The sequence below is a fragment of the Sapajus apella genome, unplaced genomic scaffold, assembly GCF_009761245.1.
Source record: "Sapajus apella isolate SASKATOON/1434 unplaced genomic scaffold, GSC_monkey_1.0 scaffold43, whole genome shotgun sequence".
In the NCBI taxonomy this organism is placed as follows: domain Eukaryota; kingdom Metazoa; phylum Chordata; class Mammalia; order Primates; family Cebidae; genus Sapajus; species Sapajus apella.
The window spans coordinates 9142317-9163271 of NW_022436983.1; the positions used below are offsets into that span (position 1 = coordinate 9142317).

A 20955-nucleotide genomic window follows, 5' to 3' on the forward strand; every position below is an offset into this window, starting at 1 on the left:
GCCCATAAAACCAGGGCCTTATCCAGGGCCACACTTAGAGAACTCCCACGGACACACCATGATTAGGACCCTACTGCTGTCCGCTTTGGTGGCTGGAGGTAAGCCCTGTCACCCAGAGTCACTGGTTTCCCATCCCCTGGTGGGGCTGGGCATGGGATCTTTCTGTCCTCCCCTCTCACCCCCTCCCAACTCCTACTGCATTCAGACCTATATTTATAAGAAAACTGGAATGGACTTTCAAAGAATTGGCGCAAAGAGCAGGATTCTATGACCTCCTGGGATCCTTCCAGAAGAAGGGCTTTCCATTTAGGTGTTCCGAATGCAGCAAGTGTAGTTTACACTGTGCGGGTTGCTGCTTCCTAGGCTCGAGATCCTTTCTCTTTTCACAGCCCTCAGTTGTGGGGACCCCGCTTACCCGCCCAACGTGTCTAGGGTGGTTGGAGGTGAAGATGCGAGGCCCAACAGCTGGCCCTGGCAGGTGAGTTGTACTTCCTCCCTCCCTGCCCCCTCCCTTTGTATCCCGCTCTGTCCTTCCACCACGGGGTCTATTGTGCTGGAAAAGTGAGGATTGATGGGGACTCAGAGAGCAGCACAGGCAACTTCAATAAGATACATTTGCAGCTGGGCGCAGTGGCTCATGCCTGTTATCCCAGCACTCTGGGAAGCTGAGGTGAGCGGATCACCTGAAGTCAGGAGTTCAAGACCAACCTGGTCAACATGGTGAAACCCGCCTCTACTAATAACACAAAATTAGCCGGGTGTGGTGGCACACGCCTGTAATCCCAGTAACTCGGGAGGCTGAGGCAGAAGAAACGCTTGAACCCAGGAGGCAGAGTTTGCAATGAATTGAAATTACACCACTGCACTCCAGCCTGGGAGACAAAGCAAGACTCTGTCTCAAAAAAAAAAAAAAAAAAAAGATACATTTCTGTGGTCTTAGCCAACCTTGGGAGTGGAAGGAGAGGTACCTCCTCCACCTACAGTAAGGACTTGTCCCCTCCCCACTGCTCATATGCAGATTTACAAATATAGTATTACTCCATTAACCAATCAGAGGCTTGCTTACAAATGTACCGCTATCCTATGAACCATTCAAGACAACCTATGCAAATATTCCTTGCTTTAAGGAACCAATCAGTGCCATTTTTGCAGATTAATCTTTAACTACAGGCAAATCAATATTACCAGTGAAAATAAATGTTTTCTTAAGTTGATATAATCATGGTGCTATCAAGACTAAACTGCCGAGTGCGGCACAGGCACAAATTACTAAGACGTGTTAATGGTGGGAATTTCAAGAGAAATGTGTGAAGTTTACATTGACATAAACAAATATAGTAAAATCCCATTTATCTGATGTAATTGGAATGAGTAATTGAAAAGTTGGTTATAAAGAAATTATTTTAAATCAAACATATATTCTGTAAACATTTTATTTTATACTATGTAAATATACATTCCCCAATGTTTTGAGTTTTTAACTGTCTTTTTCATATAAACCACTTCCCATAATATCTCATCTACAAGTCCATTTCTTTAAAGCAGAGCAGTAACTTTGAGACGGTCACAAAGCAATCTAAGTTATGAGCCCATTCATACTTTTATGACATCCCCCCCAGTCTTTCAATTTTCTCACAGACACTAATTCAAGAGCAATTTTTAAAGAATCATGGTTATTAGGCCAGGCGTGGGGGCTCACACCTGTAATCCCAGCACTTTGGGAGGCTGAGGCAGGAGAATCACTTGAACCTGGGAGTTGGAGGTTGCAGTGAGCTGAGATTGCGCCACTGCTCTCCAGCCTGGGTGACAGAGCGAAACTATGTAAAAAAAAAAAAAAAATCATTATTATCCAGTCTCTTCCAAAGATTGAACTTTATTTCCATATAAATCACAACTCTTTCTGAACTCCTATTTCACTGGTTACACATTTAATCAAATTTCATTATTGCAAGCATAATTGACATCAACTGCTTTGGGAGAAAACCCAGCTGAATCAGGATGAGTTTCTAACTTACGTAGGAAGAGCAACTAGCAGCCCACTAGCCTTAAGCATTCAGAGTGTCCCATGCAGCAGCCACTGTGTTTATAGAGGCCAGCATTCATTCATTTGCTTCTTGATTAAGAGACTGTCAATGATAGACCGGGCATGGTGGCTCATGCCTGTAATCCCAGCACTTTGGGAGGCCGAGGTGGGTAGAACACCTGAGTTCAGGAGTTTGAGACCAGCATGGTCAACATCGTGAAACCCCGTCTCTGCCAAAAATACAAAAATTAGCCGAGCATGGTAGCAGGCACATGTCCTAGTTACTCGGGAGGCTGAGGCACAAGAATCACTTGAACCCAGGAGGTGGGAGTTGCAGTGAGCCAAGACTGTACCTCTGCACTCCAGCCTGGGTGACAGAGTGAGACTCAGTCTAGAAAAAAAGAAAGATTGTCAATGATAGACTGATGTTAGATATTTCACAATTTTTTCTTTTTTTGAGACAGGGACTTGCTCTGTCACCCAGGCTGGAGTGCAGTGGCACAATCATAGCTCACTGCAGCCTCAAACTCCTGGGCTCCAGCTATCCACCTGCCTCAGCCTCCCAAAGTGCTGGGATTATAGGCACCCACCACTGCGCTCAGCCACACAGTGATTTTTTTCTTTTGAGACAGGGTCTCATTCTGTCTCCAGGCTGGAGTACAGTGGCTGGTAAAACGTGACTCACTGTGGCCTCAAACTCCTAGGCTCAAGTGATTCTCCCACTTCAGCCTCCCTACCAGCTGAGACCACAGGTACAGGCCACCACACCCGGCTAATTTTTTTTTTTTAATGGGGTCTCACTATGTTTCCCAGGCTGGTTGGGAACTCCTGGGCTCAAATTATCCTCCTGCCTCAGGCCCCCAAAGTGCTTGGATTACAGGCATGAGCCACTGAACCCCAGCCTCACAGCTTATGTTTGGCTTTGTATACTTCCGCCAGTTCCTTTGCTCTTCTCACAGTTCCTCAGCACTTCTTCCCCGGGAATTTGGAAGAAGGGCCACAGTCCCTCTGCTACTGGGCCCCATAGCATGGGGCACACTTGTGCTGAGAACTAATCATTGCTGCCTACAGGAATACCTCCTCACTCTGTTGCACAAAGGTATTATTGCCTTGAGAACCAACAATGTTAGTCTTTGAAAAGTCCCTACACATCATGCTTCTGTTTCCCCGGGGAAATTTTTTTACTTAGATGATAGGCAGGTCTAGCTGGGTGGGGACTCGGAGGGGGCAAATAGGACACTCACTATGGGGGCAAATTTTAAGGGGGTAGTACAAAACTTAGCAGCCAGCCAGGCACAGTGGCACACACCTGTAATCCCAGCTATTCAGGTGATGAGGCTGGAGGATTGTTTGAGCCCAAGAGTTTGAGGCCAGCTTGGGCAACATAGCTAACCCATCTCAAAAAAAAACAAAAAAAAATCATTTTTCTTAAAAAAAAAAAACAAACCCAACAACTTACTAACCAAAATAGATAATTTTTGATGCAGTTTTTTTTTCCTAGAGACAGCATCTCACTCTGTCATCCAGGCTGGAGTACAGTGGCACAATCTCAGCTCACTGCAACCTCCACTTCCCATGTTCAAGCAATTCTCCTGCTTCAGCCTCCCAAGTACCTGGGATTACCATGCCCAGCTAATTTTTTGTATTTCTAGTAGAGATGGGGTTTCACCATGTTGGCCAGGCTGGTCTCAAACTCCTGACCTCAGGTGATCTGCCTGCCTTGGCCTCCCAAAGTGCTGGGATTACAGGCATGAGCCACTGTGCCTGGCCAGCTATTGTAATTATAGTATTAATCACTATAAGAGCCCTGCTCCATGGCTTATGTTCTCCATTTTCCAGAGAAGGTAACTGGGACTTGGAAAGGTTACAGAATTGCCCAAAAGCACCGAGTTAGCCTGGAGTGAATGAGGATTCAAATTTGGTTTAGCTACACTTTGCTGGCCACAAAGAATACATATTACCTGGACAAAATTTCACATCTGTAGGATGGCTTCAGCCTATTTTAAAAATCCTTTTAAGTAACTTTTTTCTCTTTGTCTAATTTTAAACATCTTTTTAAAAGCCAGTTCATCTAAGACCTCTTAATGTCACACAAACGAGAAATATCAAGTGGAGAAATACCGAGTGGCTAATTGAAAACAAGGACATTCAGAGAAAAGTAGGCACCTGCCAACAAACAGATCATTGTTCCCCCACAGTTATAGGAACACCGATCAGAGCAGTCCCCACCTGCTGTCACCTCCCTCCTCTCTGCTTGGCCATGGCAGGGAATTGAAAGACAGGGGAGGAGGAATGAAGGAAGGGGAAGGGCATGGAATAGCTTCACTAGAGACTAAACATTGTCAAATGTCACCACCTTAATGTTCTTTTTTTTGAGACAGGGTCTCATTCTGTCGCCCAGGCTGGAATGCAGTGGTGCCATCCCAGCTCACTGCAACCTCTGCCTCCTGGGTTCAAGGGATTCTCCTGCCTCAGCCTCCCAAGAAGATGAGATTGCAGGCGTGTGCCACCATGCCCAGCTAATTTTTGTATTTTTAGCAGAGACGAGGTCTCACCATGTTGGCCAGGCTGGCCTCAAACTCCTGGCCTCAAGTAATCCGCCCACCTCGGCCTCCCAAAGTGCTGGGATTATAGGCATAGGCCAGCACATCCAGCCCATACCACCTTAAAGTTCTACCCCACACTCGTTAAACTGTCTACCTAAACAGAAACCATTTTTTTTTTTTTTTTTTGAGACAGCATCTCACTCTGTTGCCCAGGCTGGAGTGCGGTGGCGCCATCTCAGCTCACTGCAGCCTCTTCCTCCCAGGTTCAAATGATGATTCTCCTGCCTCAGCCTCCTGAGTAGCCACTGTGCGCAGCCCAGAAACCATTTTTTAACCTAAAAAAAATGTGAGGGGCTGGGGGACAGAGGAGTAAAGTCCACTTATGCAGCCTCATGTTCCTATGAGTGAATTTGGTCTTCAGGGAGAAATAGACCAGCAAGAGACAAGATCACTGCCCCTAGTGATCTCTTTCATTCTATTCATTCATTTATTCACTCACTTAATCAGTAAGCATTTGTTAAGGATGCAGTGTGTACCAGGCACTATTCTAGGTGCCTGGCACATAGCAGTGGGGGAGAAATTCATGAAGCCTTTATTAAAGTGGAGGAGAGGCCATGCACAGTGGTTCACACCTAAAATCCCAGTACTTTTGGAGGGCAAGGTGGACGGATCATCTGAGGTCAGGAATTCAAGACCAGGCTGGCTAACATGGCAAAACCCCATCTCTACTAAAAATGCAAAAAATTAGCCAGGCATGGTGGCAGGCACCTGTATTCTCAGCTACGTTGGTGGCTGAGGCAGGAGAATCGCTTGAACCCAGGAGACAGAGGTTGCAGTGAGCCGAGATCACACCACTGCACTCCAACCTGGACGACAAAACACAACTCCAGTTCAACAAATAAAGTGGAGGAGTGAGACAAAAAACAGCTGAATGGATAAAGTCATAACATGCCAGGAAATGAAAGATACTAATGATGAAGAGCAAAGCAGGGCAAGAGGAAGGAGATGAGAGTGTGTGTGTGTGTGTGTGTGCATATGTACATGAGTGTGCATGTATGTGTGTGTACACTGTTTGGGATAGCGTGGTCATAGAAGGCCTCATGAAGAAGGTAACCTTGAGCAGAGACCTACAGGATGTGAAGGAAAGAGCTATGCCGACATTTGTGAGAATATTCCAGGCAGGAGGGAGAGCCAGTGCAAAGGCCCTGAGGCAGAAGTTGGTTTGGTGTATTTGCAGAACTGCACAGAAGTCAGTGTGGCTGGAGGAGAGTGGGAGCCTATGAGGTCAGAGAGGCCACAGAGGGCCTAGTAGGTCATCAGACAGTTTCAGGTTTTACAGAATGTAAAGGGGGAGCCACTGGAGGGCCTGAGCAGAGAAGAGATGTCATCTGACTTACATTCGAAAAGGAAGGATCTTTCTGGCTGCTGTGTTGAGAAAATGTGGGTGGGAGTAGAAAGAGGAAATGAGAGACAGCTGGGCACGGTGGCTTACACCTGTAATCCCAGAACTTTGGGAGTCCGAAGTGGGTAGATCATGAGGTCAAGAGATTGAGACCGTCCTGGCCAGCATGGTGAAACCTCGTCTCTACTAAAAATCAAAAATTAGCTAGGTGTGGTGGCGCATGCCTATAATCCCAGCTACTTGGGAGGCTGAGGCAGGAGAATCACCTGAACCAGGGAGGTGGAGGTTGCAGTGAGCTGAGATGGTGCCACTGCACTCCAGCCTGGGTGGCAGAGCAAGACTCCATCTCAAAGAAAAAAAAAAAAAAAAAGGCTGGGCACGGTGGCTCACACCTGTAATCCCAGCACTTTGGGAGGCTGAGGCAGTCAGATCACCTGAGGTTCGGAGTTCGAGACCAGCCTGACCAATATGGTGAAAACCTGTCTCTATAAAAAGACAGAGAGAGAGAGAGGGATGAGAGACTAGAGTGATCTTCCAGGAGAGAGGATGACTGGGACACGCAGTTGAGGTAGTGACCAAGGGGTGGCAGCCACTCCACATATTCCCAGGGTAGAGCTGATGGGATTTGCTGATGGACTTAAATGAGGGATACGAAAGAAAGAGAAGATCCAAAGAGGACGCCAAGGTTTCTGGCCTGAGCAGCAGCGGAGGTGCCGCTGACTGACAGAGGAGCCTGGGGAAAGACCCCATCTGGGATAATTCAAGAGTTTTCTTTTGGACATATTAAACTGGAGAGGGCTCAGGAAAAAGCGCCCAAGGAGGGAAAGATCGCAACCAATCCAGTTGCAGAAGGATGTTCAGAACAAGTTTGTTTTTGTATTTTTGGCTTTTTTGTTTTGTTTTTGAGACGGTGTCTCACTCTGTCACCTAGGCTGGAGTGCAGTGGCACCATCTCAGCTCACTGTGACCTCTGCCTCCCGGGTTCAAGAGATTCTCCTGCCTCAGCCTCTCAAATAGCTGGGATTACAGGCACCCACCACCATACCCCGCTAATTTTTGTATTTTTAGTGGAGATGGGGTTTCACCATGTCGGTCAGGCTGGTCTTGAACTCCTGACCTTGTGATCCTCCTGCCTTGGCCTCCCAAAGTGCTGGGATTACAGGCATGAGCCATTGTGCCCAGCCGTATTTTTGTTTTTGAGATGGAGTCTTGCTCTTGTCATCCAGGCCGGAGTGCAATGGCACGATCTCAGCTCACTGTAACATCAGTCTCCCAGGTTCAAGCAATTCTCCTGCCTCAGCCTCCCAGGTTCAAGCAATTCTCCTGCCTCAGCCTCCCAGGTTCAAGCAATTCTCCTGCCTCAGCCTCCCAAGTAGCTGGGATTACAGGCACCCACCATCACACCCGGCTAATTTTTGTACTTTTAGTAGAGACAGGGTTTAACCATGTTTGCCAGGCTAGTCTCAAACTCCTGACCTCATGATCCACCCGCATCGGCCTCCCAAAATGCTGGGAATACAGGCATGAGGCACCATGCCCAACAGAGCGGTGATTTTTTAATAGTCTTTAAGTTTTTTATTTTTTATCCCAGATTTTTGAATTTTGTTGTTGCTTTTTGTCGGGGCGGGGCAGAGCAGAGACAGGCCCTTGCTGTGTCACCCAGGCTGAGCCCAGTGCACTCACAGCTCACTGCAGCCTAGACTTCCCAAGATCGAGCAATCCTCCCACCTCAGCCTCCTGAGTAGTTGAGACTACAGGTGAGCACCACCACGCCCAGCTAATTTTTATTTTTGAATTGTTTTGGTAGAGTCAAGTTTTTGCTGTGGTACCCAGGCTGGTTCACAAACTCCTGAGCTCAAGCAATCTTTCCACCTCAGCCTCCTGAGTAGCTGGGACTACAGGCATGCACCCTACACCCAGTGGCTAATTTGGTTTTTTTTTGTTTTTGTTTTTGTTTTTGAGACAGAATCTTGCTCTGTCACTTAGGCTAGAGTGCAGTGATGTGATCTCAGCTCACTGCAACCTCCACCTCCCAGGTTCAAGCAATTCTCCTGCCTCAGCCTCCTGATGAGCTGGGATTATAGGTGTGTACCACCATGCCTGGCTAATTTTTCTATTTTTAGTAGAGACAGAGTTTCATTATGTTGGCCAGGCTGGTCTCGAACTCCTAACTTCAGGTGATCCACCCACTCGGCCTCCTGAAGTGCTGGGATTACAGGCATGAGCCACTGCACCTGGCCTGAATATTTTTTTTTGTAGAGACAATGTATTAATGCATTCTCACATTGCTAATAAAGACATACCTGAGAATGGGTAATTTATAAAGGAAAGAGGTTTCATTGACTCACAGCTCAGCATGGCTGGAGAGGTCTCAGGAAATTACAGTCATGGCAGAAGGGAAAGGAAACACATCCTTCTTCACATGGCAGCAGCAAGAAGTGCAGAGCAAAAGGGCTGGGGGAGCCCCTTATAAAACCATCAGATCTCGTGAGAATTCCTCACTATCTCGAGAACAGCATGGGGGTAACCACCCTCTTGATTCAATTACCTCTCACTAGGTCCCTCCTATGGCATGTGGGGATTATGGGAACTACAATTCAAGATGAGATTCGGGTGGGGACGCAGCCAAACCATATCAGACGGGATTTGGCCACATTGCCCAGGCTGGTCTCGAACCCCTGGGCTCAACCGGTCCTCCTGCCTTGGCCTCCCAAAGTGTTGGGATTACAGTCATGAATCACTGTGCTTGGCCTGATTTTTTTTAAATATACATTGCATTAAAATGTTTTTTTATCTTGATGGCTGAGGTTTTAGGTGTCTCCTTAAGTTTTGCACCTGAGTCGAATGCCTCACTTCCCCTTACGCTTGTCCCAGCCCTGTTCTTGGGAAACTGGAGTGCAGGAAGGCCCTGCTCTTTCGGCCACAGCCACAGAGCTCCTGTGCTTCTCCCCAGGCCTCTCTGCAGTACAGCTCCAATGGCCAGTGGCGCCACACCTGCGGAGGGTCTCTGATAGCCAACAACTGGGTCCTGACGGCTGCCCACTGCATCAGGTAACTGCCATTCCCTAGGCACTTGGCCTGCTCACCAGCCGGTGCCCATTTCTGAGCTGGGGGCTCATGCTACATAAAGGAGCCTTGCAAATAACCACTTGCCTGGCCGAGACACAAGCAGTAGTCAGTCGATGGTTCAGTGTGCTGGCCCATTGATGTTAGTACATGGCATGGATGGATCGTCCTGTGCCAGGTACTGAGGGAGGAAGAGGAGAGGGGGAAGGCCCAACCTCTGCCCTCTTGGAGATACTAAATGTGGCCTCTGGATCTGGAATTGGGTTCCCTTGAACAACTTAACTCACTTCTCAAAGCTTCAATACCATCACGTGCAGAAAATGAGGTAACAGAATTTAGCGTGGATTCGATGAGTTGATTCATTAAAGGGCCTGGCACTTAGTAAGTGCTCAGTGAAAACTAATTCTAAATTATAGACGAATTATAAAGGCCCACAAGGTGCTGCAACGTTGTTCACTTACCCTCCTCTTTGTCCGTGACCTCTGCTCATCACAGCAGGATCTCACCGGAGTTTCTGCTGGGTCAGTGTGACTCCCTACCCGGAGTGGTCCCTTCTCCCATCTAATTTATAAGGCGTTCTATGAGGTTTTGGGGAAAATAATGGAGGCCTACAGTCAGGAGTCCTGGCTTCTCTCTAACTGTGGGACTCGGGGCCAGTTATTCCTCTGTGGGCCTCAGTTTCCCTATCTGAAAAGGAAAGGTGGGAAAAATTCCCGTGAAGGCAAATGACTCCTGTTTTCTCTGTGTTCATTTCATTCCCTCCATAATACTAAAACGTTTGTGTTATTATAATTTTTATTTTATGTTGTCATTTATAGTTAGCACAGGAACAATTATATGGTCATAGTTCTTACATTGTATGGTCTCTATTGTAATTAACTGACTGTCCTGGGGAGGAAAGATCCCCAAGCCCCGCCTAGTGGCTCACACAGCGGCCAGTCACTTGGATCTATCCCCAGCATTACCTAAAGCCAGGCCTCTGGAGGTGACCCTCTCCTCGGGCCCTCCTTTCTCCCAGCTCCTCCAGGACCTACCGTGTGGTGCTGGGCCGGCAAAGCCTCTCCACTGAGGAGACCGGCTCGCTGGCTGTCAAGGTCTCTACCATTGTGGTGCACAAGGACTGGAACTCCAGCCAGCTCTCCAAAGGGTTCGTTGCTGTCTGGGTGCACCTGGGGGTGGGGTTGTCAGGGAACAGATGGGGATCTCACAGAGGCAAGGGTCTCAACCCCACCACGCCCCCTTTGCTTCTTCTATAGGAAGGGGGAAGGAGCTCTGGCCTCTTCGAGGCAGAACTCGCTCCAAAGACGCCTGGGGTGGGGATGGGAGCTGGGGAGGGAGAAGCAAAGTCTACCAGAGGGATCTGGGGGTCCGGCCAGTAAAGCCTGCACTGCCCCGTCCGCTGACTGTGTAGCTACTTCATGCCAAGTCCTGGGGACACAGGGACAGTGCTGCCGACCTCGCAACTGTCAGTGGAGCAGGGCACAGTCTCTCCCGCCTTGCCCCTTTCAACAAGGCCCTCTGCGTTTTTAAAGATGCCCTGGTGCCCTGCCTGTCAGGGTGGCCTGGTGTAATGTACAGGGAATGATGACAAGGTCTCAGAGTCCTCCAAAGCCCCACGGGGCAGAAGAAGTCAACCCTGTCCTCATGCTCTGCCTCTGCACTGACCCAGGAACGACATTGCCATGCTCAAACTGGCTAACCCCGTCTCCCTCACCAACAAGATCCAGCTGGCCTGCCTCCCTCCTGCCGGCACCATCCTACCCAACAATTACCCCTGCTATGTCACGGGCTGGGGAAGGCTGAAGAGTAAGTGAGACCCAGGAGCCCTCAGGCCTGGGAGGGAAGGGAGGTGACGTCACCCCTGTCCTGCCAGGGCCTCTCACCTAACTTGTCCTTGCAGGGTGTGTGGCTGCCTTGGAGAGGCAGGATGGGATAGGCTGATCTCTGCGTGGGTTCAAATGTCAGCTCTTCCACTTAATAACTGTGACACCCTGGGCACATTACTAAGTCTCTCCGTCTGCACTTTTTTCTTCTATAAAATGCGTATAATTGGCCAGGAGTGGTGCTGCACGCCTGTAATCCCAGCACTTTGGGAGGCCGAGGTGGGTGGATCACTTGAGGTCAGGACTTCGAGACCAGCCTGACCAACATGGTGAAACCCTGTCTCTCCTAAAAATATTTTTTAAATTGGCAGGGCATGGTGGTGTGTGCCTATAATCCCAGCTACTCGGGAGGCTGAGGCACAAGAATCACTTGAACCCAAGAGGTGGAGGTTGCAGTGAGCCGAGGTCACGCCGCTGCACTCCAGCCTGGGCAACTGAGCGAGACTCAGTCTAAAAAACCGGGGGAGCATGATAATAGCACCGACATCACAGAGCTGTCAAGAGGGTTAAAGGAGATAATCCATAGCAAGCCTTGAGACCAGTGCTGGCACACGGTAGGTGCTATACATTAGTTGTTGTCACTGTTCCTATGATGGAAAGAAAGTTACAGAGACCATGTGACATCTTCTGTATGGCCCAAGGCTGGAGTTCAGAACAGCATTTCCTCTGTGACCTGAGGCCTCTGGAGCTCCACAAAGGCCCCTGCAACCCTCATTGGACCCTCCACACCCCACAGCAAAAGCTGTCCCCCAGGCCATTCGGTCTTGCTACTCAGAACCTGGCTGAGGGTGGGAATTCTTTGACACAGACTCCAAGGGTCAGAGATCCAATGACATTAGGCCACCAAGAGGAACAGAGTTCCCACCCTTCCCTTGTAAAATCACCAAAGGTTGGAAGATTCTAGGAAGGAGATGAGTGATGCTTTTTTCATAATGACATAAACCCACAAGTATAATGACATTTTTCTAGAGGCACATCCACATAGGTACACTCGAATAAATCCTCACTGCCCTCTTGACTGGTGTAGCTGCAAAACAAGGACACATAAAATTCTGAGATGAGTGATGGTGAAAGCGGCATTTTATGCTTATTAAGATATTAGCACAACCACCTGTTTATTTCCCCAGAAAACCCTGGGGCAGATGCATTTCATCTGCGACAGTGAGAGCGGGGAAGCATCCAAATGCTTGGCTTTTAGGCCCAGTTCTGCCGGTCACTGTGAAACCTTGGGCAAGCCACTTCTGAATCTCAGTTTCCTCATCTGTAAAATGAGAACACTGTTGGTGAAGACTGAAAGAGGTGAAACATGAAAATGCATCAGACACTGCAAGACGTTATACAAGTGTTACTTATTAATTAGAGAGGTCTTCCCCCCCACCCCACTCTTGTTGTCCAGGCTGGAGTACAATAGCATGATCACTGCTCACTGCAACCTCTGCCTGCCAGGTTCAAGCAATTCTCCTGCCTCAGTAGCTGGGATTATAGTCATGTGCCACCACACTCAGCTAATTTTGTATTTTTATTAGAGATGGGGTTTCACCATGTTGGTCAGGCTGGTACTGAACTCCTGACCTCAGGCGATCCACCCACCTTGGCCTCCCAAAGTGCTGAGATTACAGGCATGAGCCACTGCACCCAGCCAATTAGAGTGGTCTTAAGCAAGACATTTAACTTCCCGATATCATTCCACTTCACTCCAGCCTTGGAGACAGCGTCTTGCTCTGTCACCCAGGCTGGAGTGCAGTGGATTGATCTCGGCTCACTGCAACCTCCACCTCCCAGGTTCAAGCGATTCTCCTGCCTCAGCCTCCCGAGTAGCTGGGATTACAGGCGTGCGCCATCACACCTGGCTAATTTTTGTATTTTGGTAGAGACGGGGTTTCGCCATGTTGGCCAGGCTGGTCTCGAACTCCTGACCTCAAGTGATCCTCCTGCTTTGGCCTCTCTAAGTGCTGGGGTTAGAGGGTTAGCCACTGCTCCCGACAGATGCTTAATTTCCCTAGGCTTCAATCGCAAGTGAACGATTATGTTAATCTAATCCTTGCCACCATAGCTGTGGTAACAGCAATGGAGGTGATGGTGGCTTTGCACTGGGGGCCATTATGAAAGCCCTACCTTCACCACACCAAGATATTTTTCCCAAGTAGGGGGCTCTAACTGCCAGCAGGCTCACTTTCTTCTTTCAGATAAATGACAGAAAGCCATGGATCTAGCTCAGCCAAAAAAAAAAAAAAGGTGGGGGGAATTGTTATAAGGATTTAAAAGTTTCAACCCTTGGATAACATTGAAACAAGGTCAAATTCTGAAAAAGAAAAAAAAAATTTCAACCCCAGGGCAGAGATATAGCCAGGCATCAGGAGCAGGATAGAATCAGGGTCTGAAAGCCTGTAAGAAACTCGAGACCCTCCCTTAGAATTTCTTTTTTTTGTGGGTCTACTTCATTCTCTACATAGAAGAAAATGTCAGTCATGGCCAACAGCTTCTCAGATTTACCTCCTCTGGAACCGGAATTTCTTAGTGCTCGTCTCAAAATCCCAGGGGAGGGAGCTCATTGGCTTAGCTTGAGTCAGGTGTTCACTGCCGAACCAATCAACTGTGAGGACACAGTATAGCCAAACATGGCTGTTCCCATGTTGCAATGGATGGAAGACAGTGACAGGGAAACCCAGTAGGGTCCACAACTTCCTTTTTCTTGGAGTTCCTGCATCCCTAATACTTTGTCTCTGGTCTCATTCAGCCAACGGGGCTGCTCCTGACATCCTGCAGCAGGGCCGGTTGCTGGTTGTGGACTATGCCACCTGCTCCAGTTCTGGCTGGTGGGGCAGCACCGTGAAGACCAATATGGTCTGCGCTGGGGGTGATGGCGTGATCTCCAGCTGCAATGTGAGTACCAAAAATCAGGTACCCTGCTCCATGACAAAATGTGGCTGGGATGGAAAAAGGCTATGGAGGCCCATCCCTCCAGAGGTCCATCCTCCCACCTCCTGGCAGAAGCACCCAGAAATACGTTCCAGACATAATAGAACCTGACTTTTGGCTGGGCGCAGTGGCTCATGCCTGTAATCCCAGCACTTTGGGAAGCCGAGGAGGGAGGATCACTTGAGGTCAGCAGTTCGAGACCAGCCTGGCCAACATGGTGAAAAACCCCGTCTTTACTAAAAATACAAAAATTAACCAGGCGTGATGGCAGGCGCCTGTAGTCCCAGCTACTCGGGAGGCTGAGGCAGGAGAATCACTTGAACACAGGAGGTGGAGGCTGCAGTGAGCCGAGATCGCACCACTGCATGCATTCCAGCCTGGGTAACAGAGCAAGACTCAAAAACAACAACAACAAAACACCTGGCCTTTGTTTTTGTTTTGAGATGTTTTGAGATTTCTCCTTGTAGTGACGACCCATCTCACTGCTGGGAAGACCTTCCCTGGGTCTCATCAAGGTCTCTCGTGACTGCTATTCTGTATCCTTTCCTCTGTGCAGGAAGGGAGCCAAAGGAAAGTATTCCCTGGGTTAGGGCCTTTCTAAGATGACTCATGGTGTCTCTGTTGAATTACTTTCATTAATGGCCCAGTGTGTTTCCTTCAGGTAGCTGCCATGGAAGCCTTCCTGGAAGCCTTTTCTTAACCAAAAGGAATTGCTCTGTGGTAGACTTAGCAGTGAAGCGGGGATGGAGCAGGAAGGAGTTCCACCACCCTTCAGATCACACTGTGCCCCTTATATATTCTGCCCACATAGCCTACCCCACCCCCAGGAAGACAGAGCCAATGGAGAAGAGCCTGGCAGCTCAACTCTGGGATGTGGTCTCAGCTCCCTTACAAACTGCCTGTGCAACCTTGGGCAAGTCCCAGTCACTCAGGACTCCAGTTTTTCCTCTTCAGTGGCCTGGGGATGCTACGAACATTTCCCTCATAGGATTCTGTGAGGATTAATGAGATAAGGCATCGAACATGCTTAGCTCAGCTGTGGGCACACAGGAAGAATAAGTGCTGGCTCTTGTTGGAATTATGGTACCATCTTGAGCTATGACCACAAGGGCCGGCTTCAGAGAACAGTGACCTGCAGCAGAACAATAGAAATGCATGGAGAGGCCAGGCGCGGTGGCTCACGCCTGTAATCCCAGCACTTGGGGAGGCCAAGAAGGGCAGATCATGAGGTCAAGAGACTGAGACCATCCTGGTCAACATGGTGAAACCCCATCTCTACTAAAAATATGAAAATTAGCTGAGGGTGGTGGCATGTGCCTGTCATCCCAGCTACTCAGGAGGCTGAGGCTGGGGAATCACTTGAACCCGGGAGGCAGAGGTTGCAGTGAGCCAAGATCGCGCCACTGCATTCCAGCCTGGTGACAGAGCGAGTCTCTGCCTCAAAAAAAGAAAGAAAGAAATGCATGGAGATCAGTGGTTCCAATGGACAGTTCCTTCCTCTCCCTTTACCCCCCTACAATTCTGGCCTTCCTCAGGGAGACTCCGGCGGGCCGCTGAACTGCCGTGTGGCTGACGGCCATTGGGAGGTGCACGGCATCGTCAGCTTCGGGTCCTCCCTCGGCTGCAACTACTACCACAAGCCCTCCGTCTTCACGCGGGTCTCCAACTACATTGACTGGATCAATTCGGTAAGAACCGGACCAGCCCTGAGCCCCAGGGCACTGCCCTGCACTCCCGGCCTCATGAGTGCCATGCCCACCTGGTGACTGAGAACCGCCTCCTTCCTCTTGAGAGCTAGATGGGAACCCCTTGGAGGAGGCTGCAGACCTTGGCAACTGCTGGGCCCTCGCATGGGTCCGCAAAATTTCTATGTGGTAAAACTGAATGAAAAGGAACATAGAGGGTGGCCTCGTCCAAAGAGTTTGGACACTCCTCAGGGATTAAGAGTGGGTTTCAGCCCGGGCATGGTAGCTCATGCCTGTAATTCCAACACTTTGGGATCCTGAGGTGGGTAGATCAGCTGAGGTCAGGAGTTTGAGACCAGCCTGGCCAAGATGGCAAAACTCCATCTCTACTTAAAAAATACAAAAAAAATTAGCCAGGCGTGGTAGTGCACACCTGTAATCCCAGCTACTTGGGAGGCTGACGCAGGAGAATCCCTTGAACCTGGGAGATGGAGGTGGCAGGTAGCAGTGAGCCGAGATTGCACCACTGCACTCCAGCCTGAGCAAGAAGAGTAAAACTCCGTTTAAAAAGAAATGAGTGGCTTCCATAGAAATGGTGATTTTATTTTTGTACATCTGTGTGTGGCCCAGACTGTACCATCCAGTGCTATAAATGGTTATGTTTATCTGCAAAGTCCCAAACCTGATACTTTGAGACCCACCCCCCATAGTATTAATTATGGAACTTCCTCCCTGGAGGGTCCTCCAGCTATTCTGTAAGGTGACCAACCATCCCAGTTTGCCCAGGGCTGAGAGGTTTTCCAGGATGTAGGGCTACCTGCTTTACACTGGGACCATCCCAGGCAAATAAAGCTGAGTTGGTCCCCCATTCTTTTTTTTTTTTTGAGACGGAGTTTCGCTCTTGTTACCCAGGCTGGAGTGCAATGGCGCAATCTCGGCTCACCGCAACCTCCGCCTCCTGAGTTCAGGCAATTCTCCTGCCTCAGCCTCCTGAGCAGCTGGGATTACAGGCACGGGCCACCATGCCCAGCTAATTTTTTGTAGCTTTAGTAGAGACGGGGTTTCACCGTGTTGACCAGGATGGTCTCGATCTCTTGACCTCGTGATCCACCCGCCTCGGCCTCCCAAAGTGCTGGGATTACAGGCTTGAGCCACCACGCCCGGCTGGTCCCCCATTCTTATAAATGTAAACTCAGAGAGTTGTCTCCTCTGAGCTTCCACACTAACTCATTTTTTTTTTAACAATGAACACACATTTGTTTACAACAATAAGCATTAAAATTATTTATTAAAAACAAAAGGCCAGGTGCCGTGGTTCACACCTGTAATCACAGTACTTTGGGAGGCCAAGGAGGGAAGATTGCTTGAGCCCAGGAGTTCAAGACCAGCCTGGGCAACATAGCAAGACTCTGTCTTAACAAAAAAAAATTTTCAAGTTAGTCAGACATGGCTGGGTGCAGTGACTCACCCCTGTAATCCCAGCACTTTGGGAGGCCAAGGTGGGCAGATCACCTGAGGTTGGGAGTTCGAGACCAGCCTGACCAACATGGAGAAACCCTGTCTCTACTAAAAATACAAAATTAGCTGGTGTGGTGGTGCATGCCTGTAATCCCAGCTACCCAGGAGGCTGAGGCAGGAGAATCGCTTGAACCCAGAGGCAGAGGTTGCAGTGAGCCGAGATCGCACCACTGCACTCCAGCCTGTGCAACAAGAGCAAAACTCCATCTCAAAAATAAAAATAAAAATAAGCCAGGCATGGTAGTGTGTGCCTGTAGTCTCAGCTGCTTGGGAGGCTTGGGTGGAAGGATCGCTTGGGCCCCCGAGGCCAAGATTACAGTGAACCAAGGTCACACCACTCCAGCCTGGGCAGCATAGCAAGACTCTGTCTCTGAAAATAATGACAGTAATAGCTGGCATCAATATTAAGGAGCAGCCATGGATACACACAGCAGTAGGTGAAAGCAGCCAGAACAGGAAACCCTGTCACAAGAAAGGGGTGCCCGGGAGAGGGCAGAGGAACCACCATGCCTGGTAAGGGATGCTGGGAGGGAAAAGGACCCTCTGTGCTGATTATGGACTACCTCGGTTTGCTCTCCTGTAAAATGGGACTTGAACTAGACCAGGACTCCTCAACATTTTTAGGCACTAGAACAAATGGGAGTTGTGGTATTTGTGGCAGAGACCCCAAAGAAGGGGAAAGCTGGCATCTGACTTCACTGTTTAATTTGCAGAGAAGTGTCAAACTGAATTAATCTGACACTTATAAAACCAAATATGAAACTGCAGCCATGAGCATGTGGTCACAGGAGGAAAACGAAATTGTCAAAATAAGCAGGTGGCCGCTTTCAAGTTTTCCCATTGATTCTTGCCAGCTCCTTGTTCATTTGTCTGTCTGCTGGCATCTTTTTGCCATCAAGTGGTCACAGACAGAGAATCCAAAAAAGTTTGTTGGAGAAAATTGGAAAATCAAAAAGACAGTAGCCATTAGTCATTAATTGGTGCCATATATATATATATATATATACACACACACAGAGAGGAGAGAGAGAGAGAGAGAGAGAGAGCGCGAGCGCGCGCTGAATTGGTACCACCCGCATGTCAAAGGAGCCTGGCCTGAGACTGGGCGAAAGGCTGCTTAGGGGCCTTTCCCAGCCAAATCCTGAGACCCTTTTCCAGCCCCAGCTGCTGTAGGAGTCACTGTCCAGCTGGTCCTGGCAGCACCCTGGGGACCTGAAGCAGGGGCAGGGACAATTGTCCCAATTTGTTGTCCCAGCCTCAGCTGTTCACAGTATCAGCTGTTCCCAGCAACAGACACAAGCCCAACAGAGCAGGCCAGATCCCGAAGCATGGCCAGATGGTAGCAGGGATCCGTGGGGCAGCACGCCTCGCAAGGCAGCTGGGCAGAGGCCCTGTGTTCATGGGAGAACAGTCGGGACAGGCACAGATGCCTGGTAATGGGTTTCAGAAGTGGGAGAGCCAAGCAACCAGCTGTCCTTGGGTGGGGGCTGCCCCTGGCAGCTGCAGAGGGGCTAGTGAAATCTTGCAGTGGCCCCAACCCAGGGACACACTGTGTGCAGCCTGGAGTCACATACCACTAGAGCCCTGGGGGTGCCTGAGAGTACCTGCCTGGATAAACCCAGACAGGTGACAAGCCAAGGTCAGGAAGTGCCAACAAAAGATAAGGGCAGAGAAGCAGAGGAGACAGGTGGCCTGGGGCACTCGTCCTTTCAACAAATGTCCATTGAATGACAGCTACACATGAACCTTCAGCAATCCTTAGCTTTTTTTTCCCACAAGGTAACACATACTCTTTGTAAAAATATTAAAAGAATATAAGAGTGTATCAAGTAAAAAAAGTAGAAGTCTCCCCTCATTTTACATCTCCAATCCCACTCTCCAGAGGTAATCATTGTTTTGGGGTTTTTTTTCAGTGTCTCATTCTGTTGCCAGGCTGGAGTGCAGTGGCTCGATCTTGGCTCACTGCAACCTCCACCTCTCGGGTTCAAGTGATTCTCCTGCCTCAGCCACCTGAGTAGCTGGGATTACAGGCACGCACCACCACGTCCAGCTAATTTTTGTATTTTTAGTAGAGACAGGGTTTCACCATGTTAGCCTGGGCTTGTCTCGAACTCCTGACCTCAGGTGATCCGCCTGCCTCAGCCTCCCGAAGTGCTGGAATTATAAGCATGAGCCACTGTGCCCCACCAATCATTGTTAACAGCTCAGTGTGTGGTCTTCTCAACTTTATGTGCATATATATCTATATATATATATAGATATACACTGTCTTTTAACCAAAACTTGAGATCTGAGTCTTTAAACTGTTCTGCAGCTTTTTTTCACTTAACACATTATCACATTTTACATGTCAGTACATTCGTGTCATTCTTTTGAACAGCTAAATAGTATTCCATAGTTTGAATATAATTAATGAAGCCTTCGTGTTTCCTGTTTTTCACTCTTACATTGTGCAGTGAACATCTTTGGACATAATTCTTGCACACTGGTCTAAGTATTTATGCTGTAGCAGCTGGATCTCCTGCAGTTCACAGCACTGAATCATGAAATTGGCAAACTAAAATGTTTAACAGGCCAGGCGCTGTGGCTCATGCCTGTAATCCCAGCACTTTGGGAAGCTGAGGAGAGTGGATCACTTGAGGTCAGCAGTTTGAGACCAGGCTGGCCAACATGGGAAAACCCCTAAAAATGCAAAAAAAATCAGCCAGGCATGATGGTGTGCGCCTGTAATCTCAGATACTTGGGAGGCTGACGCAGGAGAATCACTTGAACCTGGGAGGCAGAGATTGCTGTGAGCTGCGATCAAGCCAATGCACTCCAGCCTGGGCAACAGAGCAAGACTCCGTCTCAAAAAAAAAAAAGACACAGATCAACAGCCTCTGGAAATGGTTATAGCCCCAACCACAGCGCATAACTGCCTTGCAAACAGTAGTTTTGATTTGAGAAACAAATGAAATCTAAATATATGCCATCCACACATTTGGCATGTAATTTTTAGGGGTTCAAAGGCCCCTACCCTGAAGGCCACACCTGTCTAAGGCCCCTTTTACAGGAAGATTCTAACAGTTCAATGAAAAGCTGTGATCACGTCTTTTTTTCCGAAACATCATCAGAACTCCTCCGGCAGGAGCTACTGCAGTGTGGGCTGCCTGTGACTCATGTGAATAGCTTAGCCAGGAGGATAAAGATGGGAACAGCCTCACAGCTCTGTGGCTAGGTGAACCTGACGATCTTCTTGTTTGTGTCCTGCAGGTGATTGCAAATAACTAACCAAAAGAAGTCCCTGGGACTATTTCAGACTTGGAAACATCACAGAAGGAAAACGGTATCATATAAAGTGACAACTATGCAAATCACACCTTGATGAGAATTTTATTATCATCATTATTCATTTAGCAATTCACCCTAACATCCAGGGCCCTAAAAACCAGAAATAGGTCAGGCGCAATGGCTCAAGCCTGTAATCCCTGCACTCTGGGAGGCTAAGGCAGGCAGATCTTAGGTTCAGGAGTTCAAGACCAGCCTGAGTAACATGACATAACCCTGTCTGTACTAAAAGTACAAAAATTAACTGGGTGAGGTGGTGCACACCTGTAGTCCCAGATACTCAGGAGGCTGAGGTGGGAGGATTGCTTGGGCTCAGGAGACTGAAGTAAGCCAGGATTGCATCATTGCACTCCAGCCTGCATGACAGAGTGAGACCCTGTCTCCAAGAAGAAAAGACCAAAAAACAAGAAATAGGCTGGCATAAGGATAGCTTAAAAGACCTCAGGGTGAGGCCTTCTGGGGAAGCCCAACGTGTCACTATTGCACAGCACGGTCATACTACACTCAGGGGGTGCTTCGGCAAGCAAGGCACATGGGAGGCATGGCTGGGATTCAGGAGACCCAGGTTCCAGCCAGGTTGTTTCTC

General features: G+C 48.8%; 1 protein-coding gene across 1 annotated transcript; it reads left to right on the plus strand.

Annotated features, from left to right (window-relative positions):
- The first annotated feature begins 39 nt into the window (after positions 1-39).
- LOC116566329 (chymotrypsin-like elastase family member 2A) lies at positions 40-20400 on the plus strand. The gene is made up of 8 exons (XM_032300484.1): positions 40-98; positions 390-478; positions 8925-9022; positions 10056-10184; positions 10707-10843; positions 13658-13803; positions 15375-15527; positions 20295-20400. Exons 1-8 carry the CDS (start codon positions 59-61, stop codon positions 20310-20312), a joined length of 810 nt encoding a protein of 269 aa, XP_032156375.1. The 5' UTR covers positions 40-58; the 3' UTR covers positions 20313-20400.
- The last annotated feature ends 555 nt before the right edge of the window (positions 20401-20955 follow it).